The sequence below is a fragment of the Notolepis coatsorum genome, assembly GCF_963971535.1.
Source record: "Notolepis coatsorum genome assembly, chromosome: 1".
Lineage (NCBI taxonomy): Eukaryota > Metazoa > Chordata > Actinopteri > Aulopiformes > Paralepididae > Notolepis > Notolepis coatsorum.
The window spans coordinates 158,373,538-158,394,330 of NC_140165.1; the positions used below are offsets into that span (position 1 = coordinate 158,373,538).

At 43.0% G+C, this 20,793-nt stretch overlaps 1 protein-coding gene across 1 annotated transcript in view; it reads left to right on the top strand.

The window, feature by feature from the left end:
• vps13a (vacuolar protein sorting 13 homolog A) overlaps nt 1–20,793 on the top strand; it is a 381,735-nt gene that overhangs the window by 240,741 nt on the left and 120,201 nt on the right. Inside the window, 8 exon segments of the mRNA XM_084308048.1 lie at nt 3,442–3,543; nt 4,981–5,133; nt 8,070–8,331; nt 8,897–9,057; nt 10,296–10,399; nt 10,485–10,800; nt 15,116–15,252; nt 15,359–15,656. Coding sequence (XP_084164174.1) covers nt 3,442–3,543; nt 4,981–5,133; nt 8,070–8,331; nt 8,897–9,057; nt 10,296–10,399; nt 10,485–10,800; nt 15,116–15,252; nt 15,359–15,656 — 1,533 coding nt within the window.

Sequence of the window (20,793 nt, forward strand, 5' to 3'; positions counted from 1 at the left end):
CAATGTCAAAGCCTTTTAATATAAATTAAATTAAATAAATATAAATATAAAACGAGGAGTCGGATAGACATTAAATGCCATTTGAGAATATAGGCTATTAATGCAATGAAAACATTATTTAATGTTTTCATAAGCGTAAAGATACAACAGCTAGATTAATGATCAAGTTAGTTTACTGTGCAGGGTTCGCAGGGCTGTGCATTGTGCTATTATATATGCGCAAGTTACTGTTGCATAATGTAGGCTATGGCTGCTATTATATGTAATTCATATAGGCTACCTAATAGTATATGATTTTTAGAGGCATCTGTTTTGTTGTCGGTATTAGGCTAATACCGACAACAAAATAGATGCCTCTAAAAATCATATTATAGCCAATCGAACACAACTAATAAAGGCATTCATATTACAGCACGCAGGGCCGCCTGGGAGAAATGTGAGGCCCTGTGCAAGATTTAAGATTTATTTTTTTTCCATACAGTCAACATATTCTTAAATAATAGCGCTGCCCGAGGCTGGGCATGATACAGTCAACATATAGCAAGAGAGAGAGCGAGAGAGAGCTCCCGTTCTACAGTCAATATACAGTGTACAGAGAGTAGATACAGACTCAGCGAGCACAGCCTAGCCATCGAGAAAGGCCGCCATAGGCAGACTGTGTGTGTTAGAAAGAGAGAGAGAGAGAGAGATAGAGAGCATGTGTGTTTGTGTGTTAGAGAGAGAGAGCATGTCTGTGTGTTGTGTGTGTTAGAGAGAGAGCATGTATGAGAGAGATAAGCAAAGATGAGCCCCTAAAGGATATTCAACTTTTAATGGAAGAACAAAACAGAAGGAAAAGATAACTTCACAAAGGCAACATGAATATAGATCCAAAAGGACAAAGATCAACACTTAAATCCAAAGAGAAGAGGGTCTATACCAGAGAAAACAAAGCAGCAAGGAGCCAATGGCCGGCATCAGCTAAATAGGCTAGCCAGGTACTGACACCAGGCCACACACAGCTTTGGCCAACGCTACCCAAGCTACACAAACGACCAAAACAATTCACACACAGCACATGTCGTATCTCCAAATGTTGTGAAGTAACATATGTTTTGCCTGGAAAAAAACATCGTTATTAACAAAACATTCGGGAGGGGAAGGAAGGAAGAGTGGGGTAATGTCATGACATCTTACCTGCACCAAGGAACGCAGGGCGAAAGGCCGCAACACAGGTCTCCACGTTGACGAAAGGCCTCTCGCTGGCCGGACAAAAAGAAGCTATGGCCGGAGCCTTGTCATGGTGCAGGCCCGACTACATCTTCTGTCAAAGATGATGTCGTAGTCAGAGAGTGCCAGGGCCCGCTATTCTCACGGCTAATGTCAATGGTCGTAGCACAAGCTAACAGCTAACTCTAGGCTAACTGATAGCATCAAGCTAACGTTCCCAGGCGAGCGAAAACGAGCAGCTAACGTCGTAGCTAAACAGCTAACTGGCTAACAGTTAGCTCAACCCGGCTATCGCTAACCACTAGCTAACGCAGAAGCAAGCTATGCGGCTACCACTGAAAAATTGTACAACGTGAGAAAAGCAATACAGGCCAACACTTCAGACAGCCGCTGTGTTTTCCTCTTCTCATACGAAGAGAGAAGGGAAAAAGAAGACAATACACGTCCCACTACAGAGTGGTGTTTACCATAGCTGTGCCGGCAACAAGTCCCTCGCGGACTATAGCCGACTTGAGCATGGAGATATTCTCATAATGAAACACCAAGCTCACCTCCCTCGCACCAGGTGCTGACACCAGGCCACACACCTTTAGCTACTAGTACTACAATAGCTAGTCGGCCCATTTGGCTCCCGAGAGAGAGAGAGAGAGAGAGAGAGAGATATCCACGGCGGGAATAGAATAGAGTGCATTAAAAACTCACCAAACGTCCAAGAGGATGGAGACAACCGCGTGGAGTTGACGAAGTTCATCTGCCAAACGACCGTCCTCTTCATCTTGGCATAACAATGCTGCACGCGCTGTCTCTAGGTTAGCTAACGCTAGTTAGCCTTTAGCTAAGCTAGCTACTAGCCGACATCATCATGGCTATATCCCGACTGAACCACACGTTAGCACTCAATATTATAACGTAGCTAAAGCTAACTAGCTGTCCCTGTCTTTAGCCGGGATGGCTAGCCTGACTGAACTGTCTAACATGCAACAACTTTCATCTTCAGTCCATCTGCCGAACGATGTCCTCTTCATCTTGGCTGGCATAACCTCCAATGCTGCACGCGCGAAATAGTCAGACTCTACCTTACCTGTAACCCCTCCCCTCATTGAAACCAATTCTGCTGCAGAGCCTCAGAGCAGCCTCCAATAGTGTATCTGCAGAGCCAATAGTGTATCTGCAGAGCCAGGAACAAGTCAGACACATTCTACAAACGTGTCTAATGTGAAATATATAAGCATATAAGCAAAACTAGATTTTATGTCTGTGATGAAAAAGGGCCTCGTGGGAAGGGGGGCCTCGCAAAAAAAATAAAAAAATTAAAAAAATTAAATAAAAATAATAATAAATAAAAAAAAAATATATATATATTTTTTTTTTTTTTGTGCTAGGCCCCCCTTCCCGCGAGGCCCTGTGCGACCGCACTGCTCGCACACCCCCTGAGGCGGCCCTGACAGCACGGTTATAATGACACACCACCAACGCCAAACAGTGGTCAACGAACGGTCTTTATTAGTATTTTGAGCTGTCCAGGCAGAATTGCAGCAATGGTCTTAGGGAGCCGTTGATATCTGACATCACCGTGTACAAGTCAGCCTTTTATTTATCCCATAACACCGGTTGTGTCTTCTTGGTTCGACAACGCCTCAGTGAACAATCTCCTGTGAAGTTTCTCAGAGTTCCGCTCGGGTCAGTCCATTATTTCACATCCCATGGGGGGTGTTTCATGATCATATATGGATAATCATGCACGAGCATTGACGGTAGAACAAAGAGGTATTTATCAACACGGAGGAGCGTAGGACCTGTGTACGCACGGTTGATAAATCCCGTTTTATTTGTGCATGCACACATTCTAAATTCTGTGCTTACGTATGGAAATAGAAAATGTTCTAAGAACTTGATAAATGAGGGCCCTGTTGTCTTTAGGTCCATTACTGTAATGAGGTAAAGTCCTGTTATCTTTAGGTCCATTACTGTAATGAGGTAAAGTTATATTGTCTTTAGGTCCATTACTGTAACAAGGTAACGTTTTGTTGTCTTTAGGTCCATTAATGTAATGAGGTAAAGTTATATTGTCTTTAGGTCCATTACTGTAATGAGGTAAAGGTATATTGTCTTTCGGTCCATTACTGTAATGAGGAAAAGTTCTATTGTCTTTAGGTCCATTACTGTAATGAGGTAAAGGTGTGTTGTCTTTATGTCCATTACTGTAACCAGGTAACGTTCTGTTGTGTTTAGGTCCATTACTATAACGAGGTGATGGGTGTGTGGGAACCTCTTCTGGAACCACTAGAGGACGATACCAGAGATGGCTTTAGACCCTGGACACTGGGATTTAAGGTACACATACTTGCACACTTAAACACCCACACATTTCTTTTTCTTTTAACATCACAGCGATTCTCTCTATGCCCCTTTTCCACTGCATGGTACCTACTCGACTCTACTCTACTCTGCATTTTCGGTTTTCCATGGTACCAGGTACTTTTTGGGTACTTTTTTAGTCCCTGCTCTGTCGAGGTTCCAAGCGAGTAGAAGTGGTACCAGAAAAGTCACGTGTAACACTGCAGACCACTGATTGGTCAGAAGAGAGACGCGTCACTCGTTGGAGCTTCTGCACAAAAACAGAAAGCCGCCATCTTTAATGTCTCGCGTAGGATTCATTTCATTCATTATTTGTTTGCAGCAGGAACAAGTGCAATAAACAAAAAATTATAGATTCACTGTGTATTCTGCCTCATTTATTGATGAAACAAAACCGACATCAACCCAATTTACCACCGAGCGGAGAGTTTAGTGTCACAAAAAAATCGCTGATTTGTTAAGCTGGTTGTTAGCTTAGGTGCTAATTTGCTTGCGTTTTAGCATGGCTAGTGAACATAGCTTGATCAATATAACTCGCTATTGGTTGTTTGTACTAGTAACATTAATGCTAGTAGAATAGACACAACGTGAGGTAATCACCATCCATTTTAAACCGGTTATTACTTAATGCTAACGTTAGCAGATAGACGCGAGACTGGTAACGTTACAGCTTGTTGTTAGCCTAATGCTAACGTTAGCAGATAGACGCAAGACTGGTAACGTTACAGCTTGTTGTTAGCCTAATGCTAATGCTAACGTTAACGTCAGCAGATAGACACGAGAGGTAACGTTAAAGCTTGTAGAATAGACACAATGAGAGGTAACGTTAGCTTTAGCAGAATAGACACAACGAGAGTCTGGTTAATGTTGTTATTGATTGATTGAAACTGTGTTAAACTCTGGCTTGCGCGGACATAGCTATGCTCACGGAGCTTTCATGCTGTACACCAGCGTCCCGCCTCCCCACACGGAGACAAACTGAGTAGTACCTGCAGTGGAAAAGGAACGAAGTACCAGGTACCTAAAGCGAGTAGAGTAGAGTAGGGTAGAGTCAAGTAGGTACCATGCAATGGAAAATAAGCATAATTGGCTGAAGTTGAGACAGAGGTTTAGAGAGGATGTTTAGAGGTTTGGAGAGGAGGTTTAAGAGAGGAGTTTTAGAGAGGAAGTTTAGACATAGGAAGTTTATAAGTTTGGAGAGGAGGTTTAGATGTTTGGAGAGGAGGTTTAGACACGAGGTGTAGATGTTTAGAGAGGAGGTCTGGAGAACGAATGGAATACATTTTCTTTGTTAAGGTTCCTTCACTGTTCCTACCTGGTGAAAATATAGCGTCACACACACACACACACACACACACACACACACACACACTAACCATGTCTAACCTTCCTCTCATGCTGTCTATGTTCCAGATGAAGAAGAAGCCGGTGAATTCCTCAGGACTGTCTGATGAGGTGGACTACCAGATCCCAGACTATAAAACTGTCATCAGCATCAGCAGCAAGGACCAGCTCAACATCACACTGTCCAAGTGTGGACTGAGCATGCTCAGTAACCTGGGCGCGGTGAGATTATCTACCAAGCATGAATGAAAGGAAGCCAGGCTCCTCATTTGGATTAGCTGTTTCTATGAATCTGTCACTTAGAAGTATCATGGCTTTAGAGCCCACTAGGTGGCTTTGGTCCAGGTGAGGTTTTTATATGGAGACAGCTCATTTGGAATTATGTCCATGTAGGGTGCAGTAGAATTATTTACGAAGGGTTGAACAGTTTCTAATCGGAAATGAGAATCTACTAAGATAATGAGTATTTGACCTGGAACTTTGAGGTTACAAACAGGTTCACACAGTCCAATGTCAAGCGGCATTTTCAGCCTACCCTGCCAATTCTTCCTGTGGTAAAGACACGACCAGTGCAATAGGACTGTTAGTAGCATCAGATCTGCAACCATTTTCTGTGATGGAGCATGTTTTGCCATGAATGACATTTTAATATTTTTCAAACTTACAAGTACCTACATGGCAAACCTAGGTGATACATTGCAGTCCTTTTCTAGTGATATATCACATTTGCGCTTCATTGCAAGGGTTCAATTGTAGGCGTGTAAGTCATTAAAGGGATAGTTCCGATTTTTTTCAACCATAGCCCTATGTCTTACTTACCAATGATGATGTTGATCGGTAGAGTCCTTTCTCAGTACAATCCATGCTGTTCCTCATACTAGCTCCGGCAAATTTTTTAGAACTATCCCTTTAATAAGATAATGATAATAATAATAGTAAATAAATAAAGAATTGCCAACCTTCTTACTGTCTTACTATTATGCACTTTGCTACTAAGTAATCTACCTTGCCTATATTATTACCTACTATGCTAGTATGTCTCTATACTACTATGCACGCATGATCGTAGCACTTAAGTTTGTCACTGTTTGAGTTGTACCCTTCCCACTCACTTGTTGTACAGAACCTGTAAGTAGCTTTGGATAAAAAGCGTCGGCTAAAAGACTAAATGTAACATGCTAATGTGAGTGATTGATTGATTGATTGATTGAAAAGTTTATTAACAGATTGCAGAATGGGTACAGTACAGTACAGCTCAATACATACAATTGTTAAGGGGATGCAGACCAGAGAAATACTTTCGTCTTGTTTACATCAGGGTCCCCCATTTTCAATTCATCATAACATATATGACATACATGACATACAGATAGACAGTACTGCTACATCTATACATTTATGACATATCAGATTTGCAAATACAGTACTGTTTGTGAATGAATGAATGAATGAAAACTTTATTTAACAGATTGCAGAATGGGTACAATACAGTACGGCTCAATACATACAATTGTTAAGGGGATGCAGACCTGAGAAAGACGTTTGTCTTGTTTCCATCAGGGTCCCCCATTTTCAATTCATATAGACATATATGACATACATGACATACAGATAGTCAGTACTGCTACATCTATACATTTATGACATACCAGATTTGCAAATACAGTACTGTTTGTGATACAGAAGGAGTCAAGAAAAGGGAGTATATACATTTGACGTAGAAACTGTACATTGGAGGTTGGGTGGGGGGGGTTGGGTACATTGGGATATTGACAACCATACTGGGTAATTTACATTGGAGGTGGTTGGGGGGGGGGGGGGGGCGGGGGGCATACTGTATAAACAAGTAACACTGTACATTGAGGGGGGGGGGGAGGAGACACTGTACAAACAAACACAATTGTACATTGAACTATTGACAAAACCATACTAGGTAAATGACTGTACATTGGAGGGGGTTGGAATGATTGGGTTAGGATATTTACAGGGGCCAGTGTTGAATTGCAGTCTCCCGTAGGTGTCCCTTGAGAGAGGTTTTGAAAGTGGGTAGTGATCCACATTCCTTTACAGCTTTGGGTAGGGCGTTCCACATTGATGTGGCATAATTGCGAAACGTGTTTAGTCCCTTATTTGAGCCGAATCTGGGTTTGACATGATTTGTGGAGCTCCCTCTGGTGTTGTGATCGTGGTATTCACTGACCTTTGGGAAGTATTTTGACATGTACATGGGTACCTTGGTCGTGTAGTGTATCTTGTAGACCAGGCCCATTGCAAGTTGTTGTACTCTGTCGTCTACTCTAAGCCATCCTAGGTTGTCGAAGTGGGCAGGGGTGAGGTGGGTTCTAGGAGTAAGGTCAAGCAGTAGTCTGACCAGTTTGTTTTGAGATGTTTGTAATTTTGTTTTTAGCGCCTTTGAGGTGCTTTGGTACCATGAGGTGCAAGCATAGTCGTAGTACCCCTGAATGAGTGCTCCTGCCAGAGTCTTCAGGGTGTTCTTGTTTACCAGAGAGGAGATCCGGTACAAGAATCGAGTTCGTTGGTTGACTTTTTTTATTACATTGGATGCCATTTTGTCACAGGAGAGATTAGCCTCTAGGATGGACCCCAGGTAGGTAATTTCATCTTTCCTTGTGACAATATTGTCACCCACTGTAACTGAGAAGCCGTCGGTCTTGCTGAGTTTGTTATTTGAACCGAAGAGAATGGACTCTGTTTTGCCCATGTGTAATGATAGTTTGTTATCAGCGAGCCATATGCAGATTCTGCCTAGTTCCGATACAACTAGTTCCGAGTGTGATACAAAAGTGTCCAGAAAAGGAGTGTATATACATTTGGCGTAGAAACTGTACATTGGAGGAGGTTGGTGGGGTGGGGTGGGTTGGGTGAGGGCTGTACATTGGAGGTGGGGGGGGGGGGGGGGGTTGGGTAGGGGACACACACACATTTTACACTGTACATTGGAATGTTGACAAAGCCTTACTTGGTCATTTACTGTACAACTAGGTTAGGACATTTGTAGGGGCCAGTTTCGAATTGCAGTCTCACGTAGGTGTTTTTTGAGAGTGTTTTTGAAGGTGGGTAGTGATTCACATTCCTTTACAGCGGACTAGTGGACTAGTGGACTCCTAGATGTTCACCCTCCATGGTTCCTCCCTCAGGCGTTTGCGGAGGCAGCCAAGCAGACGGCGGAGTGCTTCCAGAAGGACGAGGCTCCGTTCGTGGTGAAGAACCGCCTGGGCCTGGCGGTGACTGTGCTGCACAGTGACATGTTCAGCCCCATCGGCAGGCAGAGCCTGGAGCGCCGCGTGGAGCTGCAGGACGGGGAGAGTCTGGAACTGGACTACCTCAGGACCAACACAGACTCGGACCAGTTCTCTGCCATTACCTCCGTCAGCGCCAAGGACTACTACATACAGCCTAGTGAGATAACACACACACACAGATACAGACCTCCGTCAGTGCCAAGGACTACTACATACAGCCTAGTGAGATAACACACACACACAGATACAGACCTCCGTCAGCGCCAAGGACTACTACATACAGCCTAGTGAGATAACACACACACACAGATACAGACCTCCGTCAGCGCCAAGGACTACTACATACAGCCTAGTGAGATAACACACACACACAGATACAGACCTCCGTCAGCGCCAAGGACTACTACATACAGCCTAGTGAGATAACACATGCAGTTACACACACACACACACACACACACAGTACACATGCACTCTACAAATAAGCGTGCCACTGAAACAGAAATAAACTTTGAACTGTGAAGTTTGAATAGGTCCATAGACTTTAATTTGGATAAAGACGATTGAGGTATAATCCATGTTCCTCCATATGACGAATCTTAACGTGGGGAAAGGGCAGAAAATGAAGTGTCTTTGCGTTGGTTTCTGTCCTGCTACATGTGGCTCTTTGTCAGATGTCAGTATTGGGGAGATGAATATCAGTATGCCTTTCTCTCCCTCAGTTCCGGTGGGCCATACCTCGGCCAGCGTGATTCCTCTGATCAAGGTGGGGCGGGGCATGTACAGCGTCATTCACAGAGAGTCGGGAGTGACCCGCTTCCTGGTGTGTCAGATCTACTCTGTGGAGGGCAGCAAGTACATCAAGATCCGCTCTCCCTTCCAGGTAGGCCCGACCCTTACTACTACGACTGTACTTAAAAAAAATTGAAAAACTATTTAAAGGAATACGCCAACATTTGGGGAAATTAGCTTACCATCTTCTCCAGAGAGAGACGAGATAGATAGATACCAGTTTCCTCTCTGTGCGTTCAGTAGAAAGCGATCTGGCTGCATGTTAACCTAGCTTAGCACAATGAATGGAAGCAGACATGACCGGTTAGTCTAGGCATTGTCCAACTAACACCTCACCCGAAGACTAACTGGTCTTATTACATGGCGTTTTAACATTCGCCGAAATGCTTGATTGTGATTGGTCAATAGCGCTCGTCAGAGGTCCGTTATTACTCGATAACGGACCTCTGCCGAGCAATAATGACCGCTGTTCGCAGCTGTAGCAATCAAGCCCACTGACACACACTGCATCAGTGCAGCCAATCAGACACACCTGCCGGCTGCCGGCGAAGCTGCCGGCAATGACAGCGCGGAGCGACAGAACAGAACTGCGTCTGCATTTGATCTCGTCTTGTCGATGGTGTAAAATGAATTAGGTATATTGTTAGTAAGTTAGCCATGTAATAAGCGGGATAATGTATAGCCTATACTCTGTCATTGTCGCAAAATAATTGACCTTCACTGACATTTAAAACACCTCGGCGAGGCGCCTCGGTATTCTAAACTCCGTGTCGGTCAATTATTTTGCGACAATGACCTCGTCCCTTTGGGGAAATTCGTCCCCTGCATTTGACCCACCCTGAATATTTAGGAGCAGTGGGGCAGCCACACATAGTGTGGTGCCCGGGGACCAACTCCAGTTGTAATGACAGTACCTTGGTCAGGGGCAATGGCAGGATAGAGGAAACCGGAGCACCCAGAGGAAACCCACGCAAACACAGGGAGAACATGCAGATTCCACACAGAAAGGCCCCCTGCTGGTCAAACCACTGCTGGGGTTTGAACCCAGGACCTTCTTGCTGTGAGGCAACAGTGTGCCACGGGAACTTTGTACTTCTACTGAAATTAATAATAACTATTATTTTTTACTTCACCATGTTTGTTTGACGTTACTTATTTAGGATGTTTCTAGTAACTTTTGTAGGAAAAGTAGTTTTGCATATAATACACATAATACTTCAAATTCTCTCAAAAAACTCTCCCCTCTCTCTCTCTCTCTCTCTCTCTCTCTCTCTCTCTCTCTCTCTCTCTCTCTCTCTCTCTCTCTCTCTCTCTCTCTCTCTGCTGCAGATCATAAACCACTTCACCATCCCTTTCAGAGTGTTTGAGGGCCCTACCTGTCTGGGGACGGCCCTGCCGACTGAGGAGTTCTGTGTCCCTCTGGACTCATACAGGTTTAATACACACACATGCTGTTTTTCTCTCTCTCTGTCTCTCTCTGTCTCTGTCTCACCCTTTACCCTCTGCCTCCCCCTGTAGGTCAGAGCTGAGTCTGCAGCCAGTGACAGCAGAGGACGGTGGGTCTGAACAGGGTCAGCAGTATGACAGCTCTGAGGGCTTCAGCTACGAGGACTTCACCGGTCAGCAGCCAGGGACACGCCTCCAACAGACCTGCCGTCGCCATGGAGACCAGGCGGGCGTGCTCATGGTCAACATTGTGCCCCTGAGCGATGCTGTCACCTCCACCCACACCGGAGATGCAGGGGATAACTTTGATGAGCCCTACGTCCTTCACCTCTGGCCCTCCATCCTGTTACGCAACCTACTGCCCTACCCCATCACATATAAACTACAGGTAACACTGCCCCATCACCTTTAAACTACAGGTAAAGGTAACACTGCCCCATCACATATACACTACAGGTAACACTGCCCCATCACATATAAACTACAGGTAACACTGCCCCATCACAAACTACAGGTAACACTGCCCCATCATATATAAACTACAGGTAACACTGCCCCATCACATATACACTACAGGTAACACTGCCCCATCACATATAAACTACAGGTAACACTGCCCCATCACATATAAACTACAGGTAACACTGCCCCATCACATATAAACTACAGGTAACACTGCCCCATCACATATAAACTACAGGTAACACTGCCCCATCACCTTTAAACTACAGGTAACACTGCCCCATCACATATAAACTACAGGTAACACTGCCCCATCACATATACACTACAGGTAACACTGCCCCATCACATATAAACTACAGGTAACACTGCCCCATCACATATAAACTACAGGTAACACTGCCCCATCACATATAAACTACAGGTAACACTGCCCCATCACATATAAACTACAGGTAACACTGCCCCATCACATATAAACTACAGGTAACACTGCCCCATCACATATAAACTACAGGTAACACTGCCCCATCACCTTTAAACTACAGGTAACACTGTCCCATCACCTTTAAACTACAGGTAACACTGCCACATCACCTTTAAACTACAGGTAACACTGCCCCATCACCTACAAACTACAGGTAACACTGCCCCATCACATTTAAACTACAGGTAACACTGCCCCATCACATATAAACTACAGGTAACACTGCCCCATCACATATAAACTACAGGTAACACTGCCCCATCACATATAAACTACAGGTAACACTGCCCCATCACATATAAACTACAGGTAACACTGCCCCATCACATATAAACTACAGGTAACACTGTCCCATCACCTTTAAACTACAGGTAACACTGCCCCATCACATATAAACTACAGGTAACACTGCCCCATCACCTTTAAACTACAGGTAACACTGCCACATCACATATAAACTACAGGTAACACTGCCCCATCACATATAAACTACAGGTAACACTGCCACATCACATATAAACTACAGGTAACACTGTCCCATCACCTTTAAACTACAGGTAACACTGTCCCATCACCTTTAAACTACAGGTAACACTGCCCCATCACATACAAACTACAGGTAACACTGCCCCATCACCTTTAAACTACAGGTAACACTGCCACATCACATATAAACTACAGGTAACACTGCCCCATCACATATAAACTACAGGTAACACTGCCCCATCACATATAAACTACAGGTAACACTGCCCCATCACATATAAACTACAGGTAACACTGCCCCATCACATATAAACTACAGGTAACACTGCCCCATCACATATAAACTACAGGTAACACTGCCCCATCATATATAAACTACAGGTAACACTGCCCCATCACATATAAACTACAGGTAACACTGCCCCATCACATATAAACTACAGGTAACACTGCCCCATCACATATAAACTACAGGTAACACTGCCCCATCACCTTTAAACTACAGGTAACACTGCCCCATCACATATAAACTACAGGTAACACTGCCCCATCACATATAAACTACAGGTAACACTGCCCCATCACATATAAACTACAGGTAACACTGCCACATCACATATAAACTACAGGTAACACTGCCACATCACATATAAACTACAGGTAACACTGCCCCATCACATATAAACTACAGGTAACACTGCCCCATCACATATAAACTACAGGTAACACTGCCCCATCACATATAAACTACAGGTAACACTGCCCCATCACATATAAACTACAGGTAACACTGCCCCATCACATATAAACTACAGGTAACACTGCCCCATCACATATAAACTACAGGTAACACTGTCCCATCACCTTTAAACTACAGGTAACACTGCCACATCACATATAAACTACAGGTAACACTGCCCCATCACCTTTAAACTACAGGTAACACTGCCCCATCACATATAAACTACAGGTAACACTGCCCCATCACATATAAACTACAGGTAACACTGCCCCATCACATATAAACTACAGGTAACACTGCCACATCACATATAAACTACAGGTAACACTGCCACATCACATATAAACTACAGGTAACACTGCCCCATCACATATAAACTACAGGTAACACTGCCCCATCACATATAAACTACAGGTAACACTGCCCCATCACATATAAACTACAGGTAACACTGCCCCATCACATATAAACTACAGGTAACACTGCCCCATCACATATAAACTACAGGTAACACTGCCCCATCACATATAAACTACAGGTAACACTGCCCCATCACATATAAACTACAGGTAACACTGCCACATCACATATAAACTACAGGTAACACTGCCCCATCACATATAAACTACAGGTAACACTGCCCCATCACATATAAACTACAGGTAACACTGCCCCATCACATATAAACTACAGGTAACACTGCCCCATCACATATAAACTACAGGTAACACTGCCCCATCACATATAAACTACAGGTAACACTGCCCCATCACATATAAATTACAGGTAACACTGCCCCATCACATATAAATTACAGGTAACACTGCCCCATCACATATAAATTACAGGTAACACTGCCCCATCACATATAAACTACAGGTAACACTGCCCCATCACATATAAATTACAGGTAACACTGCCCCATCATATATAAACTACAGGTAACACTGCCCCATCATATATAAACTACAGGTAACACTGCCCCATCACATATAAACTACAGGTAACACTGCCCCATCACATATAAACTACAGGTAACACTGCCCCATCACATATAAACTACAGGTAACACTGCCCCATCACATATAAACTACAGGTAACACTGCCCCATCATATATAAACTACGGGTAACACTGCCCCATCACATATAAACTACAGGTAACACTGCCACATCACATATAAACTACAGGTAACACTGCCCCATCACATATAAACTACAGGTAACACTGCCCCATCACATATAAACTACAGGTAACACTGCCCCATCACATATAAATTACAGGTAACACTGCCCCATCACATATAAACTACAGGTAACACTGCCCCATCACATATAAACTACAGGTAACACTGCCCCATCACATATAAACTACAGGTAACACTGCCCCATCACATATACACTACAGGTAACACTGCCCCATCACATATAAATTACAGGTAACACTGCCCCATCACATATAAACTACAGGTAACACTGCCCCATCACATATAAACTACAGGTAACACTGCCCCATCACATATAAACTACAGGTAACACTGCCCCATCACATATAAACTACAGGTAACACTGCCCCATCACATATAAACTACAGGTAACACTGCCCCATCACATATAAACTACAGGTAACACTGCCCCATCACATATAAACTACAGGTAACACTGCCCCATCACATATAAACTACAGGTAACACTGCCCCATCACATATAAACTACAGGTAACACTGCCCCATCACATATAAACTACAGGTAACACTGCCCCATCACATATAAACTACAGGTAACACTGCCCCATCACATATAAACTACAGGTAACACTGCCCCATCACATATAAACTACAGGTAACACTGCCCCATCATATATAAACTACAGGTAACACTGCCCCATCACATATAAACTACAGGTAACACTGCCCCATCACATATAAACTACAGGTAACACTGCCACATCACATATAAACTACAGGTAACACTGCCCCATCACATATAAATTACAGGTAACACTGCCCCATCACCTATAAACTACAGGTAACACTGCCCCATCACATATAAATTACAGGTAACACTGCCCTATCACATATAAACTACAGGTAACACTGCCCTATCACATATAAACTACAGGTAACACTGCCCCATCACATATAAACTACAGGTAACACTGCCCCATCACATATAAACTACAGGTAACTATTCCATCAGGGAGTATAGCCTAACCCTACCCCATCACCTAGACACTACAGCTAGCCCTACTCCAGTACTTATAAACTACAAGTAGGATGGCCCCACCCTCTTACATAAAGTAGAGTTAATATAGCTTAGCCATACCCCATCACCTATACTACAGGTAGCCCTACCCCATTGCCTAAAGGCAAGATTAATGGTTAAAAAAGAAATCATGAATAATTGGTATGTCAATAACAACTTTAACGTTTAGGTAAGCAGACTGGGAACATTAGGCTCAGACATTCAGAAATCTTACATTTATTGAATGTGTTATCCATTCATAATCTCTACTGATTGGATAACAGGACAGTGGGGACTCTGCCCCTGAGGCCACTCTGAAACCAGGCCACTCCGCCCAACTCCCTACAGCTGTCATAGACCAATCACGTCTCTCTCTCAGCCTCCTGGACTACATGGATCAGGATTGGTCGGCTGAGTACAGGTCTGTATTTTGTGATTAAGTTGTATTCTGTTCATAATTAACAACTATTTATAAGCTTGATATGTCTAAATGCAAGATATTGTAGGAAAGAAACTGTGTCCTCCAGTCTCCGTAGTGACCAGGAGGAGATCACCTTCATCGTGTTTCAGTCCCTGCAAGAGGAGGAGGATGAGGAAGATGATGGAGACACAGAGAGGACGAAGCCAGAGCTGGACATAGCGGTGCATGTTAAATCCGACCCTGGCCAGACGGAAGTGGCTATCCACTCTCCCTACTGGATGGTGAACAAGACAGGTCGGCTGCTACAGTACAAAGCTGACGGTATCCACAGGAAGCACCCACTGGACTACGACACGCCTCTCCTCTTCTCCTTCAAGCCCCGCAACTTCCTGCATAACAACAAGGTAGAGAGGACGCATGTCAAACCTTATTCACATATCTTCTTATTTCATGTCAAACCGTATTCATATATCTTCTTATTTCATATCAAACTATATTCATATATCTTCTTATTTCATGTCAAACTGTATTCACATATCTTATTTCATGTCAAACTGTATTCACATATTCACTATTTTAAACTAAAGGTCCACAGTACACCAGAGGACTATTTTAAACTAAAGGTCCACAGTACACCAGAGTACTATTTTAAACTAAAGGTCCACAGTACACCAGAGTACTATTTTAAACTAAAGGTCCACAGTACACCAGAGTACTATTTTAAACTAAAGGTCCACAGTACACCAGAGTACTATTTTAAACTAAAGGCCCACAGTACACCAGAGGACTATTTTAAACTAAAGGTCCACAGTACACCAGAGGACTATTTTAAACTAAAGGTCCACAGTACACCAGAGGTTGGACTATTTTAAACTAAAGGTCCACAGTACACCAGAGGACTATTTTAAACTAAAGGTCCACAGTACACCAGAGGACTATTTTAAACTAAAGGTCCACAGTACACCAGAGTACTATTTTAAACTAAAGGTCCACAGTACACCAGAGTACTATTTTAAACTAAAGGTCCACAGTACACCAGAGTACTATTTTAAACTAAAGGTCCACAGTACACCAGAGTACTATTTTAAACTAAAGGTCCACAGTACACCAGAGGTCGGACTATTTTAAACTAAAGGTCCACAGTACACCAGAGTACTATTTTAAACTAAAGGTCCACAGTACACCAGAGGACTATTTTAAACTAAAGGTCCACAGTACACCAGAGTACTATTTTAAACTAAAGGTCCACAGTACACCAGAGGTTGGACTATTTTAAACTAAAGGTCCACAGTACACCAGAGTACTATTTTAAACTAAAGGCCCACAGTACACCAGAGTACTATTTTAAACTAAAGGTCCACAGTACACCAGAGTACTATTTTAAACTAAAGGCCCACAGTACACCAGAGTACTATTTTAAACTAAAGGTCCACAGTACACCAGAGTACTATTTTAAACTAAAGGTCCACAGTACACCAGAGTACTATTTTAAACTAAAGGTCCACAGTACACCAGAGTACTATTTTAAACTAAAGGTCCACAGTACACCAGAGGACTATTTTAAACTAAAGGTCCACAGTACACCAGAGTACTATTTTAAACTAAAGGTCCACAGTACACCAGAGGTCGGACTATTTTAAACTAAAGGCCCACAGTACACCAGAGGTTGGACTATTTTAAACTAAAGGTCCACAGTACACCAGAGGTTGGACTATTTTAAACTAAAGGCCCACAGTACACCAGAGGTCGGACTATTTTAAACTAAAGGTCCACAGTACACCAGAGTACTATTTTAAACTAAAGGCCCACAGTACACCAGAGTACTATTTTAAACTAAAGGTCCACAGTACACCAGAGTACTATTTTAAACTAAAGGTCCACAGTACACCAGAGTACTATTTTAAACTAAAGGTCCACAGTACACCAGAGTACTATTTTAAACTAAAGGTCCACAGTACACCAGAGGACTATTTTAAACTAAAGGCCCACAGTACACCAGAGTACTATTTTAAACTAAAGGTCCACAGTACACCAGAGGACTATTTTAAACTAAAGGTCCACAGTACACCAGAGGTCGGACTATTTTAAACTAAAGGCCCACAGTACACCAGAGGACTATTTTAAACTAAAGGTCCACAGTACACCAGAGGTCGTACTATTTTAAACTAAAGGTCCACAGTACACCAGAGTACTATTTTAAACTAAAGGTCCACAGTACACCAGAGTACTATTTTAAACTAAAGGCCCACAGTACACCAGAGTACTATTTTAAACTAAAGGTCCACAGTACACCAGAGTACTATTTTAAACTAAAGGTCCACAGTACACCAGAGGACTATTTTAAACTAAAGGTCCACAGTACACCAGAGGACTATTTTAAACTAAAGGTCCACAGTACACCAGAGTACTATTTTAAACTAAAGGTCCACAGTACACCAGAGGACTATTTTAAACTAAAGGTCCACAGTACACCAGAGGACTATTTTAAACTAAAGGTCCACAGTACACCAGAGGACTATTTTAAACTAAAGGTCCACAGTACACCAGAGGACTATTTTAAACTAAAGGTCCACAGTACACCAGAGTACTATTTTAAACTAAAGGTCCACAGTACACCAGAGTACTATTTTAAACTAAAGGTCCACAGTACACCAGAGGACTATTTTAAACTAAAGGTCCACAGTACACCAGAGTACTATTTTAAACTAAAGGTCCACAGTACACCAGAGTACTATTTTAAACTAAAGGTCCACAGTACACCAGAGTACTATTTTAAACTAAAGGTCCACAGTACACCAGAGGACTATTTTAAACTAAAGGTCCACAGTACACCAGAGGACTATTTTAAACTAAAGGTCCACAGTACACCAGAGGACTATTTTAAACTAAAGGCCCACAGTACACCAGAGTACTATTTTAAACTAAAGGTCCACAGTACACCAGAGGACTATTTTAAACTAAAGGTCCACAGTACACCAGAGTACTATTTTAAACTAAAGGTCCACAGTACACCAGAGGACTATTTTAAACTAAAGGCCCACAGTACACCAGAGTACTATTTTAAACTAAAGGTCCACAGTACACCAGAGGACTATTTTAAACTAAAGGTCCACAGTACACCAGAGTACTCCACATGACTAAAGACCTTCACAGATTATCCACGCTGACATGAGAACAGACACGAAAATAATCCAAACCGGTTTGATGACTCGCTGGGGGGAAAAACAGTCTCTCAATTAGCCGCAACACGCTCTCTCCACTCCACACCTTCCAGCCAGCCCTTACACTCATTAGTTCACTTGAGTCACTCAGTCTTTTATTCCCCAAAACCTTTTTATCCATAGCTAAACTTGGACCGACTTTTACATAGGGGAAAAAATAACAAAAGTAGCAAACATAGTGGACAGACACAACATGCATACAAAGTGAGAAATTAGGGGTTAAAGGCCAAGTTGAGTTTTTTGAATGAGTCCAGAGTTGGGGCGTTGCGGAGTTCTGCGGGGAGGGAGTTCCAGAGGGTGGGAGCTGCCACACTGAAAGCTCTGCCCCTGAAGGTCCGCAGTCTGGTTCGGGGGATGGAGAGCTGACCAGTGTCCGTGGATCGCAGGGACCGTGGCTGAGTATAGGGGTGGAGGAGGTCGGTGAGGTACTGAGGTGCCAGAGCATGGAGGGATTTGTAGGTGATGCAGGATTTGATGGGGAGCCAGTGGAGGTGGATGAGGGTGACTTGATTCAACAACAAAGCAGTCGGGGCGGCTAAGTGGCGCAGTGGGCAAGGCGCTCGCCACTAACGCAGGATATGCTGGTATCGAGCCCAGCTCTCTGCGTTGCTACCGGCTTGGCTGGTCGTTCATACTAACACAATTGGCAGTGTTAGGGGTGGGAAAGCCGGTGGGTGGGGTTTGTACGTTGTGGACAGCGACTCCTACAGGTCGGTTGGTGCGCCTGTACCGCAGAATCAGGAAGTATCGGGGGCAGCGTGAGCCTCCCACGCGTTACTCCTCGCCACTGAGAGATCGCGCTGTTCAGGTGAAAAGATGCGACGGCTGCCTCCTCGTGTACCGGAGGGGACTTGGTCCTCACTGCAGCCGACCAGTGGGAGGCATAGTCTAGCAACGTTCGAGACAGGGGAGGGGAGAATTGAAGGGAGAATTGGCGAGGCGAAATTGGGATGGGAGAAAAATAGAAAAATAAGGAGAAAAAGTGGATACATTTTTTTTTAAAAGCAGTCTGGGCAATGGCAAGACTACACTTTACAAAGCTAGATGCAGACAACGCTCGCTGCAATATTATATATTATATATATATTAACAAATTGTTCTAAATAAATAATAATGATAATAAATAATTAGAAGTTTGGACAACATTTTTACAACTGAGGTAGGTAGATAAAAGAATTTGAGACTAAAGTACTGAAAAAAGGTACCGTTGGGTACCTGTTAGGGCTGTCTTAAATACTTCGAAGCTTTGTTCGATGGCACAAGCTTCAAACATAAAAAAAAAAATCGAAGTAAAAAAAAAATCTAATTTCTTTTTTTCGAATTTTTTTTTACTTCGCTTTTTGTGTGTGTGTGTGTGTGTGTGTGTGTGTGTGTGTGTGTGTGCGCGCGCGCATGGGGCCATTGGGTGGGGCCGGGGGACAAATATACACTGGAGGAAAGTAACCCAGCTCAGCACTGCCCAAATTATATCATCACTATTGCCTGTTTGAAGGATATCATCCTCAAACACATATACACCTACATGCCTTGTAGAATTCCACACATAAGAAAGAAAGATACTGGGATGAATAAACAAAATAGGAAATAAAATGTAGAAATGCATGCAATACATAAATAAATATGAATCTCCATATATGAAATAGAACATTTAGATAAGGTGCTACTGAGATGTTTTGGTGAGTTTTGTTTTTTTGTGGAAGTAGCCCTTCTTAAAAATGCATGAACATTCACTGATAATTGGTCTGTAGTGGAGTCTACAAGGTCTACATTGCCGGACCATGTAGAATACGGACCTTGTAGACTGACATAATTCTGTGCATAGTTTAGTCTACACAGGCCATATTTCAAATAATCAAAATCTTACTTCATTCATCTTAAACTTGATTTGGGGGATTGGTAGTTCCCATGAAATCTGAAGTTGTTCAAACGACAACAGCGATCCACCTTGAATTAAATCACACAGCCCGAGTGAAACCTTGTTGGCTGCATCACAGTCACGAAAGGGGCTACTTAATTCATTAATCCAATCCACTTTATTTATAGAGCACATTTAAAAACAACAAAGTTTACCAAAGTGCTGTACAAGTCCCACAACATAAGATACAAAACAATATATATATATATTAAAAAAAAAAAAAAAACGTTTCTATTTTTTTCCCCCGAAGCTTCGAATTAAAATCGAAGCTCGGCCCGAAGCTTCGATTGCCAAAAAAAGCTTCGAAGGTCAGCCCTAGTACCTGTATCGATTCACAGGTACCTGTAGTCAAATGTGAACGGTACCCAACCCTAACAGCTACACACACACACACACACGCACACA